This window comes from Chelmon rostratus, chromosome 5 (assembly GCF_017976325.1).
Source record: "Chelmon rostratus isolate fCheRos1 chromosome 5, fCheRos1.pri, whole genome shotgun sequence".
In the NCBI taxonomy this organism is placed as follows: Eukaryota; Metazoa; Chordata; class Actinopteri; order Chaetodontiformes; family Chaetodontidae; genus Chelmon; species Chelmon rostratus.
Genome location: NC_055662.1, coordinates 2,644,904 through 2,662,306, shown reverse-complemented (window position 1 = coordinate 2,662,306; position 17,403 = coordinate 2,644,904). Strand labels below are relative to the sequence as shown.

The window sequence follows — 17,403 nt, the reverse complement described above, 5'->3', positions numbered from 1 at the left end:
ATCCCAAAATACAAGGCTTGAAGCTGAGGGCCCGGATAAAGTACTGGGATTGAGGGTAGATATGAAAAATGGAAAAGTAAAAAAAAAAAAAAATCATATAACAACTAAACATGAGCTGGGTTGGGTATATGGCCATGTGGCCAATGATTGTCCCAGAGTGGCAGAGAGGAGTGTGTGTCCAACAAGGAACATAGGTGACACCATATCTGGTCCATAAACTGGAGAAGCTCTACTAAGGGGTGGTACTTAAATTTGTAAAGAAGAGGCCTTAACTCAGAATGTGCCTGTCGGATGTGGCAGATTTTAAGAACACTTTCATACATGTAGAGCAACAAGATGCATCATGAAAAATACATCAAAAAAGCCACACCAAAACCACATCAATGAGAGATATTTAAGAACCACAACTTATGGTTTTTAGTCCACGCTTGACTTGAGCAGGTTTAATTATTAGTTTACTGGTCTGGACTTCAGAATGCTGACGTGCTCCAACAACCCCGTCCCTTATGTTTCGTCCTCTTTCAAAAGTCACCATAGGCAGATCTTTAAAGGTCTGTTGCAGAGAAGAAACTGCCCAGTTTTAAAATGATGTCCTTGATGTTCTTAGTTTTAAGGATGAATGTAGTGCAGTAAACAATGTGTGGCTTAGATTTGGAGGATTTTATAATTTGCTGATAATCCTCTCTGCTCAGTGTTTCCCCTGCCATTGCCCCTGGGTTCTCCTTGGAAGACACAAAATCTTTAATTTAAGTAATTTAAGTTATTTAACATACAGCAAGTTACAGTTTTGACCTCTTTAGCGCTTTTTTCCCGTTCTTCATGTACCTTGGACATTGCGCCACAATCCCCTGCTCTGAAAAAGTAAACAACAGCAGCAGGAAATTGCGCTGAATAAAAGTGAAACGAGTGAACCGGGGAGTTCAAGGAAGCGGCTGCATCATCAGGTGTTATTTTACCTACTGAGATAAAGTTGTGAGTTAAAGTCTGGAAAAGCTTGTAAAGGTGATACTTGCACCTCCATGTAGCTCTTTCCAGAGCTCGTCAACACAAAACTGCTGCTGTGCTAAAAACAGATCCATGAAGGAACTGATGCAGGATGAGAACATACATTCTCTCACAGCAATCTTCATTTCTCCACAAAATGTCTCTGTAGCAAGTAAGGCAAGTGAACAGAGAGCAAATTGCCCAACATGTTTAAGTCACAGAAGTTGAGTCTCACAGAGGCCACTTGTGGGGAGGCTTTGATCCACTCCCTTCAGCTTGCAACCCCGCAGCCACAGACTAAATCAAAGGACCGTCCCATAAACCTGCCTCAGAGCATGAGAGTAGGCTGATGCGTCTCGGTGTGTTGTATCTTTATTTGTTTTAACAAATTCTACCATTGTTTACCTTCTCATTTAAAAATGTGCTATGCACCAATACATTTTCAACTAACTGAGAGCTTTAGTATAATGACCGATATAAGAACATCGACTGCCACTAGTCATATAAACTGTTGAGATCATGGTGTTCAGTGCATTTATAAGCATGTGTGGTGCAGGAATTTGTCCTAATTATTAGTGGGTAGGACTCACCATCATTAGTGTGTCTGACACAGTCCTGGAGGACAGCGTGCCACTTCTGCTGCTCTTTCTCCGTCACCACACAGAAGTAGTAGTGACGGGCGTAAGGGTGCCACAGGATCAGAGGGAACTGGGTGGCACATTTTAGGAAGGGTGAACTTCCTGACTTGGCTTTCACACCTGGAGAAAATTGACGAAACATAAACACGCTGAGCAATTAGTCTGAACTTTCTGCATGACTGCTGAAACACACATATTACAGTTCCTCAAAATGCAGAATGTCTTCACATGCATTTGAAGAGGTTAGGTCCAACATTACTAATGCATGTTGTGCAGTCAAGCATTAATCACACTATTTCAAATTGTGGTCAAGAGCCAATCATTCACAGTATGTCATGCTAAAGTCTACTCTATGGATATAAAATATTGCACAAGACATCTTCAGTTGTCTATTTAGAAATGTGACCACTGTGACATTTTTAATGAAAATGCATAAAATAACATCTTTAAACCCAAAGGCAATGTTCTGTCGGCAGTAAATGTGCAAGCTAGCACGGTGAACCCCATCGGCCACATGACTCTGGCCCTGCACGTCACAGCAGCCCTTCAAGAGTCTCCTTAAGTCTTACATTTGATGTAAAGGTGCAGCCATAAAAAGGTTTAAGTGATGCTGATAATAATCTGATATCAAATCATATTACATGCCATCCCTTGTCCCATTCCACTAACCTGCTGACAGCGTGCTTGGCTAATGCTTAAGGCCTCAGCCAAATTGATTTCCACAAAGAACATTAAGTTAGTTTAACTCAGCAGCCTGCTTAGCAGCCTCTGGCGGGTTCAAACACAACCCGTCTGTTCTCACATTTAAAGGATTAAATATGACATTTAGATAGCAGCAGCCTCGCCGTGGGCTCCACTGCAGCTCTATTCCTCTTCCATCTATCCTTTCTCCCAATGATATGAATTCAAACTCCAAACTCCCAAACTTCAGATCTTCATTCTAATCAATGTGTATTATTGATTGGTGATATGATTAGAAGCTTTTCCACGAGAACAACAATTATTTGAAAAATGTATGCAAACATTTCATTTTTTTAGAGACCCCCGGCCATGAAATCAGTGAAATAAAAAAACCTGTGAGAAATGATCAGCATGTATTTATTGCAGCTTGAGGCTCTGCTCCCCTCTCCCACCTCCCCTCCCATCCTCCTCCTCACCAGGCAGGCTGTTGCTGATCAGATCCAGGTATTGCTCAATAGATGTCAGCACTTTGTAACCAGCACAGTTGATGGTTCCTTTGGGATTGAGGCGTCTGTCATGGGACTGGTAGGTAAGACAGGGAGCATGTTAAACAGTGCCTCGAACCAGCATCACCTGAAACGGATTGTACAGACACTCACCGCTTTGTTTTCATAATAGTTGATGTTGTAGGAGTCTGGAACAAAAAGGAAGCGGTTTCTCCACTTCTTGTTCTCCTCCAGGTACTGAAAGAGTGACCCAGAGAAGATGGACTTGTTCTCCAGAGGAATCTGTGGGTGACAACACATTTCAAGTCAAACCTTACACATCACAAAGGCAGTACAATGCACATGCTGCTAGAGGAGCAGGGAAAAGCCAGCCTGTGTTTACTTTTAATAAAAACACACATCTGAAATGAGTTCATAAGCGGCTGTGGCTTCATTCCCAGACCCCCAGTTAGCATTCCTCACCACAGTCTCAAACAAGGCCATTATCAGACACTGTGTGTGTGAGTGCCTGTGCTAGGTGTGTGTCAATGGACATATGCATGACACATGAATGTGTTCGTTACCTTGCAAGGCAGCTGGGTTCCCAAGACCACAAGATCACATGAGATCGCGTGAGCCAAGAATCCATCTGGCCAGGCCTCAACTTATGTGTCCGGACAAATCAGCGTCTTATGAGGAACTACTGACAGCTACGGGTGTGGTTTATGTGTTGTGACAGGGAGAGAAGCTACTGTTCAACAACAACAACAACAATGCTGCCCCCTAAAGAGGTTAGCGTAGATTAGATGCTGCTACAGCATCAGTTATACCAGAACTGGAGAGTATTTATTCATAGAAAGAAGAGCACTGAATGAAATGGAAAAGATGCTTTCGCTCTTCTCCTGTTGCTGTCCGTGCATGATGCTTGATTAATAATTGAGCCATAATTGATTCCGTAATTTAATGCACTCAATAAGTGAATAATTGATTTGATGTAATGTTAAAATCTAAATCTGATGTGGTTAAACAGATTTGTCCCGCACAGCAAAGGAACCTGCTGTATAACATGTAGAAAGGCTGCTTGTAAGCAGGTTCCCCAATTTTCATGTTTCTGTTGCGTTCTCTGTTTGTGTATTCAGTGAGGGACTGTATTCAATCCAGCATGAGCACATGTCCCACAAGTCTGTGTTGCATTCAAAGTTCTAATCATTGATGTCTGAAGTCAAAGAGACTTTCAAGGACTTACATGAGAGAGTTACATGGTTTGTTGATCTGATCGGTTAAAGTTAGCCCGTTATAGACAGTGATAAAGGCATGTTTTTTTAGAGTGCCCTTTCCCAAACAGTTCACAGTTCTGTGTAACAATCCATCTGGCTGGTTAAGTTATGTGTTTGGCTGGATGATTAATCAGATTTTATTTTCAAATACAATTTTGGCAACGATTGTGAAAACAAGATAATCCAGCCAAAACGATAATTGTGCTGAATTCTGTTTCGCAATGATGCTCTTGTTTTGTCTTGCTGGAAATCCAGAGCGCCCCTTTCCGTTGCTGCGGTGTGCTTTCGCCCCTCCCTGAAAGCTCAAAGCCACTCTCAGCCAGGCTGTGGCATGTTAGTTCAGCTCGAGCCAAGACAGAAAGAGAGCCTTTGGTCAACAAGAAAGAGAAAACCAACTCAGCTGTTAGACGGGAAGACAGTTTCACGTGGTGTGCAGGTGCACACAGCAAGCGCACGGAGACGCACGCTAAAGTGAACTGCTGTTGGGAGGGCAGGCAGGGACACTGTAGCGCTCTCAGAAACAGGCACAAATAAGTTAGAAGAGGGTGTGTAACGTGCCCGGAGCTGACAGCCTGGTGCTGCTCGCCAAGCATGTTCAATGCGGAACGAGTTAGAGAAAACATATGATTCAGATAAACCAATTAAAAAGACACAGTGGTGCCATGATGCCGCTGTACATAATACATCCAAGTATTAGTACACACAAGTCCTTGAAAAGACAACTTCTTAAGGTCCAATGAATGCATGATGTTTCCAGAGTCAATGAATAATCGTGTTAAATAATCTCAATCTCAATATTGACCAAAATAATTGTGACTGCGATTTCTGCCATAATCCAGCAGCCCTAATTTCAACATGAGCTCCCCCATGTGCTCCATAGCACCAGATCCCATCAAGCATTTACTGCTTTTACCAGGCAAAGAATGAACGCTCTTTGCTGTTAATGCAATGTCCAAGAATAACGGCACCCGTGACTCATATAGAAGGAGTACGGCTGCTGCAGTAGGACTAGGTATGGCTTGAGATGTTTACAAGTGCCAGTACAGTTTGGCACTCGTATCAATGACATATTAAACATCTTACTTTGATGTTTTCTCTACAAAACCCTTAAGAAAAGAAATAAAACTTTATGTGTTGAATGTCTAAACATAGAGAGCCATACAAGCACTTTTCCTAATAAAGAGTTTAAACTTTTCATGCATAGTGCACTTCAGGCCTTTCTTCACTGACATTTTTTTCTTTAGTTTTGTATGAAGGACCATTTCTACAAAAACGAGAAAAAAAAGCATGAAACGTTGAAAAAAAAAACACACAATAAATTTAAATTAAAAACACTGGCAAGTTCAAATTTAAATTTTTTTTACGATAGAGCAGCTAAGTTTTGACTTTTTAAGTAAAAAAAAAAGAAAGAAAGAAAGAAAGCACTTTAAATAGCACAAAGTTATGAACACTTTGAATAGTGAGGTCAAACTGCTGCCTCGCCATTTTAAAAAAGTGATTTACTGTGGCATAATTTTGACTTAGTAAGTCTCAATACCTCAAAATTTTAATATTTCACTTTTTACTTTTCCTGGAAGAACAGGCCTCACGTGTAGTTGTGTATCTTTAAAAAGCTTGCAAACGGGTTGTTCCACTGTTGACTAAATGCAGAGCATGGACTCAGTCATGCAGGATGATGGGAGCATATTTTACCTTACGGTGCAGTAGCTGGGGTTGAGGGCCACCTCCTCCTTCTATGTCAAAGCGAACTTTGTTAAAGAGAGCCACTGCATACTGCTGCTCATACAGATGCCTAAACTCCCCCATCACCTCCCTGGTCCGAGCTGAAACACACAAAACACACGCACACTGTTAGGACAGTCGTGGCGCTGTGGCATTTTTCACATTCACACAATGAACGTGCACTGACTGTAATGCTTGTTGCGTTTCACATTGTTTCTGAAACAATGAGCACAATGAGCATTTAGCTCCAGGGTCTCCTAACTTAGAGCAGACATGTCGACGTTCATTTTAATCTGGGTCTTATCCATCAATTCACAAAAGATCAACAAACACAGAGAATATTTCCATAGTCCAGGAAAATGTTTCACAGATGTGATACACACACGCACACACAGGCACGCACACACACAAAAAAATAAATGCGTGTGGGAAAATGTTAAGCTGAGAGTCAAACACAGACTTCTGAGTTCACACTGCTGCTTTTGTGCTGCTTCATCACTGAGTCCACATCACTGCTGTTTGCTAGCTCTGTTTGGCCTTCACATGTCTAACCTCTTACACTCGAGATCTGCACTGCTGAGCCTTTGTGTGTCCGCAGATATAGTTAATGATGAAGGTCATGTTGTGGCTACTGTAGGTGAATCCCCATCAACTGATTTTCCCTGATCCAGATATGAAAGAATATATATATACACACACACACACATACATAGTGTGATTTCAAAACTTATACAATCTCCATTAACATAAAGAAGGCTGTCATCAAACTTTGTCAGGTGATTTAGTTATGTTTGACAACCACACCTTTGCATAAGTAGATATTAGCATTAGTAACTGGCAAGAGTCACGGCACACCTCTTCTGTATTTGCTTCCCTTCAGGAGGTTTTCTTTTAACTACTGTGGAAAAAAAAAGTCTTAAAAATGGATTAAAAAGTGTCTTACAAAAACAGTGTCAGAACACCCTGCATAATTTTGATTGCAATAAATGGTTCTGGTATCATGAAGTTTATAAGACATGCAGCAGTGTAAACACACTGGTCCGAGGGCAATGCAGCAAATTATTTTTTTCTGTCATGCCAAAATGAATCTCATTTCTGAGAGGCTAAAGGTGCCCGAGAACTCACGAAACTTTGCACATGTATCAGAAGCAGTGAAAAATCATATATTTTATGGCTCTTCCACATTAATGTGCAAAAACTGCTTGATTATCACCCCTTCGTATGGTAGGCACATGTATCATGTTCACACTTACAAACACACCACTTGGAGACGTACCCTAAATCCAACAGGAGGTCAGACATTTTGAATTTACTCTGGAATTTTTGTGCAGTTTTTGCCATTTACAGGCGTTGTACTTCAACTAACCCCTCCTACAGAGTAAATCAGATTGAATTTCAAGTCAATCTGTGCAATCTTAATACATTTGAGATGAAAAGTGACTTTTCATTGAAGGGCACTGCAAATTTCAATGTTTTGCCAGAAAATAAGAAGTTGTTGTAACTCAAATACACATTGTCCAATCTGCCCCCAACTTCACAGGGTTGCTAAGAGTCCACCTCTTGTGGTCAGAGAAGACTTAAGACCTTGCTGATGCATTTTTGTGAAGCTTGTGAGTTTCCATTGAACGACATTGCGCTGGCAGCGAGTTTTGCCATAAAACAGGAAGTATCAGGAGTCAACAAGGAGTCAGGAATGCTTGAAAACTCACAAAACCTGGCACAAACTTCAGAATTGGTGTACAACGATAACTGATATGGTCTTATGATTGGGTTTCATGATTTGCTAATGTTTGCACACGTTTTACCATTTCCAGGTGTTGTCCTTTAACAAAGCACGTGTGGGGGTGCAGGAGCCCATCTATCGCTGCTTGCAGCATTAATTAGCAAAACAGAATTCCTTCTGGGTTTGATGGGAAAAATGTCCAACAGTTGCAACTGTAGCTGGGAAGCGGATGACCCGTTTGATCTAACCAGCTCAGCACCGTGGTTATGAGCGCTGTTTTTGCATTTGGGTTGATTCGGGAAGCGTATAATTAAGCTGCCTGGTAAAGCCACGAGGAAGGTAGCCACACAGCGTTATGAGTGAGTCCAGATATGAAAAGGGAAATGCTTCGGAGAATGTGTCATCATATCAGTAACTGCTCCATTAGCAATCCTGACATGTGACATGAGTCACTGCTGGACAGAACCGACAGCCTGACATCACTGTTTGAACTGTGATGATTAAGGGAAACTATCATGAATAAACATCCTGGTGACCAAAGAGAGTGAACTGCATCTCTCACACATTCTGTTGGCACAAGTCGTCACACACTCTGCTGCCTGCATCCACAAAACAATGTATGACACTTCATGGAAGAGCCAACAGAGGATGTTACGAGTGGCTTCTGTTCCAAAGAGGTCAACAAAGGAAAAGCCAATGATCAATGACATGATTTCTCCAAGATTAGAGATACTTGCTTTCAAACACTCAGGACAGGTTGCAAGATTTTATTCCCTGAAAACCAGATTGATTGATTGTAACTTAGCTCCTGCACAGGTGCATGGCCATGAGAGAGCACAAGGGAACAGGCTTTTTGGACAAGAAGTCTCAAGAAGAAAGGAACCCTTACCTAAAAAAACAAGAAATAGAGGGATGGGAGATGCAATCAGTGCCACAATGTTTAGACATTTGTGATTTTAAATTACTCTCCTGGCATGTCCTGTTTGCTTGGATAGCACAAATGCACATATATACATATACATAAAAACCTGGACACGTGTTACTTTTCCACACACCTTTCTTAACTGTCGGATCAGAAGGGTAGACATGCACTGCAACAGCACCAGTGCAGATGTCGAGTTGTCTGACCACATCAGAAATGAAATTTGTTTGTAGTTATTGCGAACCGCTACACTGGAAGGTGGAGCAACAGCCAGCCATTAAAGGCATAGAAGCAGCTGTTCAATAACTTTGTCTAAAATTGGAAATATAATGATAGAAATCGTAAAGTTTATGAATGACAAGCAAGTAAACTAAACATGGATCTGAATTTACTGCTAGGTTTCGGTTTTCTGCAGAGCTCATTGTGCTGTGTAACACTAACATGCACTGTGCACAGACACGTTTCAATCAGCAGCATCGTTTTCATGTTCGATACCAATCCACTCCAGAGAATGCTGTACATTGTCAACAGCAAATTCAATCCCAACAGTGATTTTGGTGAGTACTGTACATCTCAAACATGAGTGCACTTTCAATTCACTTCCACCTTTTAGGCGGGAGGGGCACTGCAGGATGAGTGCATCATGGGTGGCGGACCAGAAAACCGAGTCAGGGCTGACTCATTAAATACCCACAGCACACAGAAACAATGCAATCATTTGTACGTGTTTGACACTCATCTTAGTCACACAGCACTAAGCTCCATATGATTATGACAACCCATGAGAAAGCCTGTGTGAGCCTACTCCTCGCTCACCCTGATTTAAAGCTGCAGAGTGGGAGAAGAGGCCACCTGTCAAAGGTCATCCAGACAAATAGAGGGCAGCAGACCACCAGGTGACCGCTAACTGCTGCTCCCTACACGCTTTGTTGTAGCTATCTTTGGCTGCAGCTACTAGCTGCCATTAGCTAACTCAGTTAGCCATGCAGCTAGTTTTCCTGTTTACTGACTAGTATGTCCAGACTGGGAGCACGAGCACGAAGCTGTTTCTCCTTCACATTCTTTTGATAACGTTATTGTTAAATAATTTCAAATCAAAACTCCACTTTTCACATTACACCTTTAAGGAACTGTCAGAATAACCTAAATTGTTGGAGTTTAAATGTAGACCTTCAGCGTCCTGTTTCAAATACTCTTTCATACCGTTTCCTGAGCAGACTGTCTAAAAGCTGATTCAAATCAACAGATATTAATACCAGTACTAATATTTGTAACAAGTACCAGCTTTTAAACACTCATCAGCTGAACCCTGATCTTCAGTTTCATCCATCTGACAAAACCAACAGCAGCTGCCTCAAAGCGGTTGCTTTGAAACACACCACGGCTGACATGCTTCTTTTGGAAAAGCCACTCAGCGTAATCACATGACAACCAGACCGCATCAGACAGCTGAGGGGAATCAAAGACCTCATTCATTTCAAACAATTGGAGACAGCAGGAGATGCACTCAAAGAAGAAGTTGCCCTTATTTGACTGTCCTGGTTACATTATTACACACCAGCAAACTTTTCAATATTTCCACTGACCATCCACTTCCTGACTGAGAACATCCCTGATTGGCCACATTCCATGGCCAGAAGAGAGAAGCTGCAATTAAGTGCCTGCTCACAACAATGTGAGGATGTGTGACAGGGATTTGAGGTATTTCTCTCTGGGCAGCCCTGGTGGGGTCCATTCAGGAGGCCTCAAGTTAAAACCAAACATGCAGACTCCACAAATGCAATGTGATGCATCTTAGGTTAGAAAATAGCTGATTCTTTGGTTAAAGTCAAAGCTACAAGCCTGCGTACATAAAAATTCAAGGAGAGAAACATGATTCCCAAGGAGCATTTCAGTAAGAAAGAGCCAATCACCAATCTGTGGTGGAGATTTCCTGTACTTAGGTCCACGAAGGTGTTTGAATTGCAGTGGAATAGAAGTATAAAGTGGTATGAAATTGAAATATTCAAGCCAAGTACCACAAATGTTTACTCAAGTGCAGCTCTTGAGTAAATGTACTTAGTTACTTTCCACCACTGTCCATGGGTAATGTAATATTCAGAGCCAACTGCCATAGCAACCTGCAGGAAAAGACACGCTTTCTCAGGAACAGAGTGGAAACAATTCAAACGGATGGCAATAACAAAAACCTATTATGCATTTAAATTATCCAGGATGCTCCATTGTTTCCATGTTTAGGAAAAGCTAAGATATGACTAAAACTCAGTAAGTGAAATCTGAAATTGTAAATGTGTCTGGGCCGACAGCTTCCCCCAGAAAATCTTTTTTTCATGAAGTATACATCAGATTTAGAGGTTATAATCACATATCAGGGAGCTGGAGGAGCTGCTGCTGTGAGTCGAGCTGAGTCTCTGTTATGTTGCAGCCAACTACCAGACTAATTGTGCAGGGGGCTCTGCAGTGCTGAGGCCAGCCATCAGCTCTAATGATGATGACTATGGTGTTGTCTTCAATCGCTGCGGTAATCTAATCCAACCAACCAACACCGTAATTAATTTACATGGCAGCTCGTCTTTACTCGTGGCAGTTCAACAGTTTCAGCACATCTTGATCATAGAAGCCTGATAATAGCGTTGACTCAAGAGTTCAGACTTCTTTTTAATAGACCCATAAGAGGCACTAACCCCCCCCCCCACCCCCTGATTTCTCCACAGTGCCTTAACAAAAACATTCCACTGAGATAGACCCACAGTCTGACTCATAAATTTAGACTGTGTTCCCATCAGAGCTGAGGCAGAGAGCAGCGGTGACTCTCGTGCACCAAATGAGAGCAGATTTAGTTGATTTTAACATGTTTACTGAACAGGGAAACTTTAATGCTCTGGCCTTGGCTTTTTCCCGGCTCACACAGGTGGGCCTGCTGATCAGTATAGAATCCATCGAATCTACTGGAGATACTTGAATGAGCCGAACTAATAATTTGCCCTGATGACAGCAGTCCTCAGAGTCTGAGTCTCTATTGATTAGAGAATCTGAATCAGGTTTCCCTTTTCAATGAATCCACCATTGCACTTTGCTGCATAACAATAAACATAGTGAGAGAAACTAAGAAAGAAAAAAGGAAGTACTGCATTTTATTAACAAGCATGGACGTTTTGTTTTGAAAATGAAAGCTCTGGGGGTAGGAGTCTGTCAATGAGCGTCCTGGGCCTTGTTGGTGCGGCCAGATGCAAAGGAAGAAAAATGTTTTTCGTGGTTTGAGGATTCGGTCATGCAGCCTCCTGTTGGCAGGAAGAATCATAAATTATCATCATCAAAAAAAAGAAAAAAAAAAGACATGCTAGCAGGACTGTCCTCAGCACATGATATCATAACTATCCTCCTTGTTTTGGCTAATAGATGGCATCAGCCCTTGTAGGAAAGCAGGAGACATGTATGCATGGAAACAATATTGGACAGAAAGACCTGAGAGCTCTGTTCTGTCTGGTGGAAGCAGCTCCAGTTACTCATGGTGATCAACAGGTCTCTCTGAGGAACAAACACTCCAGAAGTGTACAGCCATCTGTATAAATAAGTATTCCTTGATAAGCCTTAATTATGGCAGTGCAGTTCCCTCAGTATACGTGGTCTGTTGGTCTGGACTGACTTTAGATTCCAGGCCTGAATTATTATGGCTCTGGCTCTGCAAAACTTTTTTCAGCCTTATTTCGCAAATTATTTTGGTTTTCCTGCCCACAGACTCCACCCTCATTAACCTTGTTTCCAGCGGCAGCAGCAGGCAGCTGTTTTTAGTGAAAAAAAAAAAGAAAAACCTGATAAACCCACTGTGAACATAGCAGATCAGTTAGCTGCCAAACGGACAAACATTTTCCTCAGGAGTGGAAACAAAAACAAAACTAAAAGGGGAATGAATGTTGGACATCAGGTGGACAGACACATGACTCCAAATGAAAGCTCTGTTTACTCTGTGTCTGTGTGACGTGTGAATAAGACTGGAAATAAGTGCAGCTGATGGTTTTGAGCTGTGCCTATAGGCCTACTTAGGAGCCTTATAAAATAACACTGTAAAATCCCTCGACAAATACACAGTATTTCACTAGGAGGCAACTCAAAGTAGCTTACATAATCACCTGCTTGCGACACAGTGCTGATATGAACTTTATAAGGTGATAACATGTCAGTGTTGTGTTCACATCTGATCATGTGTCTTCCACAGTGACCTAAATAATACATAAATAAATAAATAATGCAGCTACAAAGTGGGACAGTTTTGTTCAAGGAGCCCAAAACTTCCCTTCAGTGTCCACAACATTCCCTATTCAGGAAAACCCCTGCACCATTCACTCAGCTGCAGTTGCAACAACATTCAAAGACAATAACACATTGTCAAAATTCAATGTCAACTGATTTTTATCCGTCTTTTTTTAATGGCCATCTGAAATTTGCCTAAGGACCCCAACATTTCCTGTGCAGGAAACTCCTTTTTTGGCTGACTGTGCGGCAGCAGTCATGATATCTGAATAGTACGGCAGATTATGATAGAGGATGCATTAAGAATAAAGGCTAGTTTAACTAACTCACACGTTTATGATTAGTTACGGTAGCTTTTATGTGCTTCATGAAGCTAACTCATGAGATCATTCCTGCCTTCAGACCTGCTCTGTCTCCAACACAGTGTATGTATATGTGCTGTGGGGTCCAATCAACAGGTCTTTCCGCCACCAGAACCTGTTTAAAACAGGCCTCTCTGTGCCGAGCAGGGTGTGTGCTGAAGGTGAGAGCGCCACACCTCGCCAGGCCACAGAGAGCCGCCCTGTTGGCCACCTAACGCTCCCCCCTCAGCCTGAAGATAAACCAGAGCCAGGGAAAAACACTCTGTTAGGATTTCCTGCTTCCTGGCCCCTCACCCACTGACCAAGCTAGCACTGCTCTGTGTATGACTACATAAGGGAACTCTGTGTGAAAGTGGGGATTTTAGTGTTTTTGTCACGTCCGTATCGAAACTCTGACTAAAATAACTGCAGCAAATAAACCCATGCAACATTGTTTAGAAGGATACCTCTAAACTTCTAGCCCTTAATCAATGACTCCTTTTATTAATAATACTTATAATACAATGTGTATTACACTCTATTGGAAGGACGGATAATCCCCATCTGTATCTTTACGGTTTCCTAACCCATGGATGAGGACCCTCCAAGGGGACCCTTGATAAATCTGAGTGGTCACAAGATTGTTGTGACTGTGATACTTGTTACACAACACATCTATTAAAAAAGGACAACATCCAAAATGTTGCTGTTTTTCTGTAGCCAGTGAACATTTAAACCATTTCCAATCAAAATATTCAGCAAAATACATGAATTCTAAGTTCCCACAGAAACCTGACTGGAGCACACATGTGCACTCACGCCAGTTTCCAAAGAGGAAATGAGAGGTTAGCCATGTGATCTTGGTCATTTCCACCCTCAACACACCCCCACATCTCTCCCCCCAAAGCTGACCTCATGCTGGAGGTTATGAGGGAAGTCGAACATGCTGCTCTCGGATACGTATGACTCCACTCAGGGACTCCCACAGTTATTCTTATCAGAAATCCAGGCAAGGCTTATCTAACAGTGAGACGACAACAGTAAGGTGCGGCACATTCACCGGCCGGCCATAAACCATCACCTTTATACAATCGCACTGAGTAATGCAGCTACATATGAACATGATTACTTCAACTCTAATAGGGAGTCATGTCCTCAAAATGTATTTTACCAATATCATCTATGCACAGTGTTTTATCGGCTCTTAATGCATCAAGAATGAACAAAATGAGTGAATGTGTGTGGAGGGTTTTAATGACTAATCCAGGCACTTCCCTCGAAGGCAGCCAGGCACTGGGCTCGCCGTGACTGCACAGACTGTGTGGTGCTTGCTGCGCAGCTCAAGGCCTGGAGGAGGTTTCCATCCAGCCACATAGACACACATGCTTTTTCATGCATTCCTCAGATTCCACATCTGATACGTGTGTGTGTGTGTGTGTGTGTGTGTGTGTGTCACTCTGAATTGGCCACAGAGAGCATTAAAAAAAGATGACTCTTGGCCTGTAACGTAGCTTTCTCTCTGCTCTTCTTCCTGAGAAGCATTCAGCTGAATGTGCTCATAAACTTCATGAAATGGGTGGAAAGTCAATTTAACACAGAAAGGTCAGCAGCGTCTGGAGGGCCGACAGGACATCGGTGACAGTGGAATAAAGTAAGTATTTGCCCAGATGATGTTAAAATACAGAAGTCTACAGTACGTGGGCCTGGGCAGAGGCAGAACAACCCTCAAGGCGAACAAAACCGAGGCCCCCAGTTCCTCCCATTCTCTGTGCATTACGTAGGGCTGCACTTCAAGAGCCAAAAGCTGACATCTCATGTCTTGCCAAATTTGTTGTCTTCTTTATGTGTTCTTTGAACAGCTTCTAATTTGAGTCAGATTTTTGTCATTATAACATGATTTGATTTACGAAAACTTGGCTGCTTGAATTTTTTTTGAATTTTTTTTCCACTTCACACTTTTTGTGTGAAGTGGAAATGAGATGAGAACAGTTTAAAGCCAAGCGAGCAGCTAAATGCTAATGGAAACATGCTGACAGTCTTAAAATGGTGATATTTAGTACAATAGGTTCAATGTTTAATGCTCACCATCCGTTTGTTAGGCTGCTAAACTTAAACTGCTTATTAGCACCTCACACAAAGTGCAAATGAAGCTGATTCAAATGTCATTAGTTCTGCAGCTATCTGGACACACTGCAAACAAGTGTTAGACACACTAAAACTCTGACCTAACACTCCACCCAAAAGTAAGTACAGGAAACGCACAGGAGGGATTTCATAAGATGAAAGATTCAGTTTAAAATTTCAGAAACATCAGCTGATCGCAGCCTGGCTGCCTGTGTTAAACTAATGTCGAGCTGCTTTTCCCCCATTAGTTCCACACGCATCACTAATATGAAAGAGGTCGTTCTGACATATCTGGACCACCGCCTTTGATACCCATCGACGATTAGCATGTCATGTTCTCTCCTGCACACACTGTACAGTCAACTCTGCTGATGATCTGACTTCACTCAAAACTGAACAAGTTCTAACAGGCCAAATAACAAGGTCAAATGCTCATTTATAAGAGCTGAGGCTGATAAGGGCGCAGCCTCTATCTCTTTTCAGGGTTCTTAGTTTGATAAGTGAAGGAGTGAAAGTGGTTAGAAACTGCCCATCAAAGTGACACAGTTCCACGTCTCAGGTTAAAACAAGGTGATTTTCAGGTCAAGAAAAATGGAGAAATCATTTCAAACTGTGAAGGAATTTTCAAATTCCTTCACACAGACACTGAAAAGCTCTGAGAAAACAGCTTCGGACCATCATGGGACATTTAACTGCTTTAAGAGGAGGACAAACCCTGCAAAACTTGTCACAGAACAGGTGAATGAAATGAACAGGGAAATATGCTAACTGAATCAATGTTTTTGACTGTATTCAGGATCATTCAAAATGATCTGCAGAGGTGGGGAGGGGACTGATCACACTTATGAACCAGTGTTTTAAAAATGCTACCCACTGCCCTGCTGCCTCTAGACCTCGCGTTTACCGCAACAGTAGATCAATACTGATCCCACAGGCGATTCAAGGAGCCTAGAAAAGAAATCTTCAATGTGGAAAAAGTCAATGAGGAGTGCCAGAGTCACACTAAGGTCCTTGTAAAATGATCTCATTCTCGTGTAGGCTGGGTAGAATATTTTACGCTGCGTAAAAACGCACATGTACCAAAACAGCACGCACCAAACACACCTTCTCAAAACGCTCCTCACCTGTGATAATCTCCCGCTTGGCTTCATCCAGGTGACTGGAAATCACGTCCCCCATGGTGGATGAAACTCAGAGTCCCACACTGACTCCACTGGTCTACAACTGGTGTTCAAGACAAAGGCAGGAAATCCGTTCACAGAGCTGCAGACTCCAGTAGAAACCCTCTCACCGCCTCTCCAACATCAACCTGAAGCGTCTGAAGTTTAGAGAAGAGACGGCCGCTAGCGAACAGTCAGGCCGAGGAGGTAGAGGCACGAAAAAAGGCTTCAGCAGAGGAACAAACTGACGGCTGTTTCTCAGAGAGACACACCCTCTTTAAAATAGGAAAACTCCCACCTTCCAGTGCGGTGCGTTCATGTCCCGTGGGGAAAATGGCACATACGAGCGTCCCAATCGAAAACCCCTCTCCACCAGGGATGCAGCCAAAGCTGAAGGAATACTGAGGCCCTAAGTCCACGTCTCCAACAATACCGACAGCAAAAGATAAACGAATCATTTTTCAGTTTACTATTACTGCTACTGTCTGTTAACTTTAGCTGTTCCACCCTGCCAGGAATACAGGTGTGGTGGAGAATCACTGAGTCTTTTATAACAATTTATTTCTTTGGCATAAAATTTCTATTTATTCTTTCTTAAAATACTGGATTCCAAATGTATGACATACCTTAGCAGGTTCCTAAAACTTTCAAATCCTCACTTAAAATGATGAAGTTCTGCCTGATATGGGGTTTTGCTGTGACAATCATTCTTTTCTACTTTACCACTGATTCTAATGTCAACAGCAAGGAAATGGTCATTGTGAACAGTAGGACATTTGTGGCAGATAAGCTACGCCTACCTGCTGGACCATAAAAACATATATCTTTAGATATTTATTAGGTGACTAGTTCCTGCAGGACACACCTTTTCAATAACCTGTTGACTGGAGAGGTTAGTGTGGAGAAAAGTATTTGTTAGTCTAAAAAGAGGTGATTTATACACATAAACAGACACAGACATTAGAGAAACTGTCTGTAGGCCTTCTCAGGTATTTACCTTAGTTTAGAAGTTTCAGTCAAACAAAGGTTGTCAGTATCAAAAGATGAATCACTACATTTTAAAATCTTGACTCCAAAAAAGTCCTCATTTGGGAC

At 42.1% G+C, this 17,403-nt stretch overlaps 1 protein-coding gene across 1 annotated transcript in view; it reads right to left on the bottom strand.

The window, feature by feature from the left end:
* niban2b (niban apoptosis regulator 2b) overlaps nucleotides 1-16,544 on the bottom strand; it is a 31,542-nt gene extending 14,998 nt beyond the window's left edge. Inside the window, exons 1-5 of the mRNA XM_041937722.1 lie at nucleotides 16,273-16,544; nucleotides 5,758-5,888; nucleotides 2,963-3,091; nucleotides 2,780-2,885; nucleotides 1,575-1,742 (exon numbers count right to left, since the gene is read on the bottom strand). Of these exons, the coding sequence (XP_041793656.1) occupies nucleotides 1,575-1,742; nucleotides 2,780-2,885; nucleotides 2,963-3,091; nucleotides 5,758-5,888; nucleotides 16,273-16,327 (589 nt within the window). The 5' untranslated portion in view covers nucleotides 16,328-16,544. The remainder of the gene's footprint in view (nucleotides 1-1,574; nucleotides 1,743-2,779; nucleotides 2,886-2,962; nucleotides 3,092-5,757; nucleotides 5,889-16,272) is intronic.
* Between the last annotated feature and the right edge of the window lie 859 nt (nucleotides 16,545-17,403).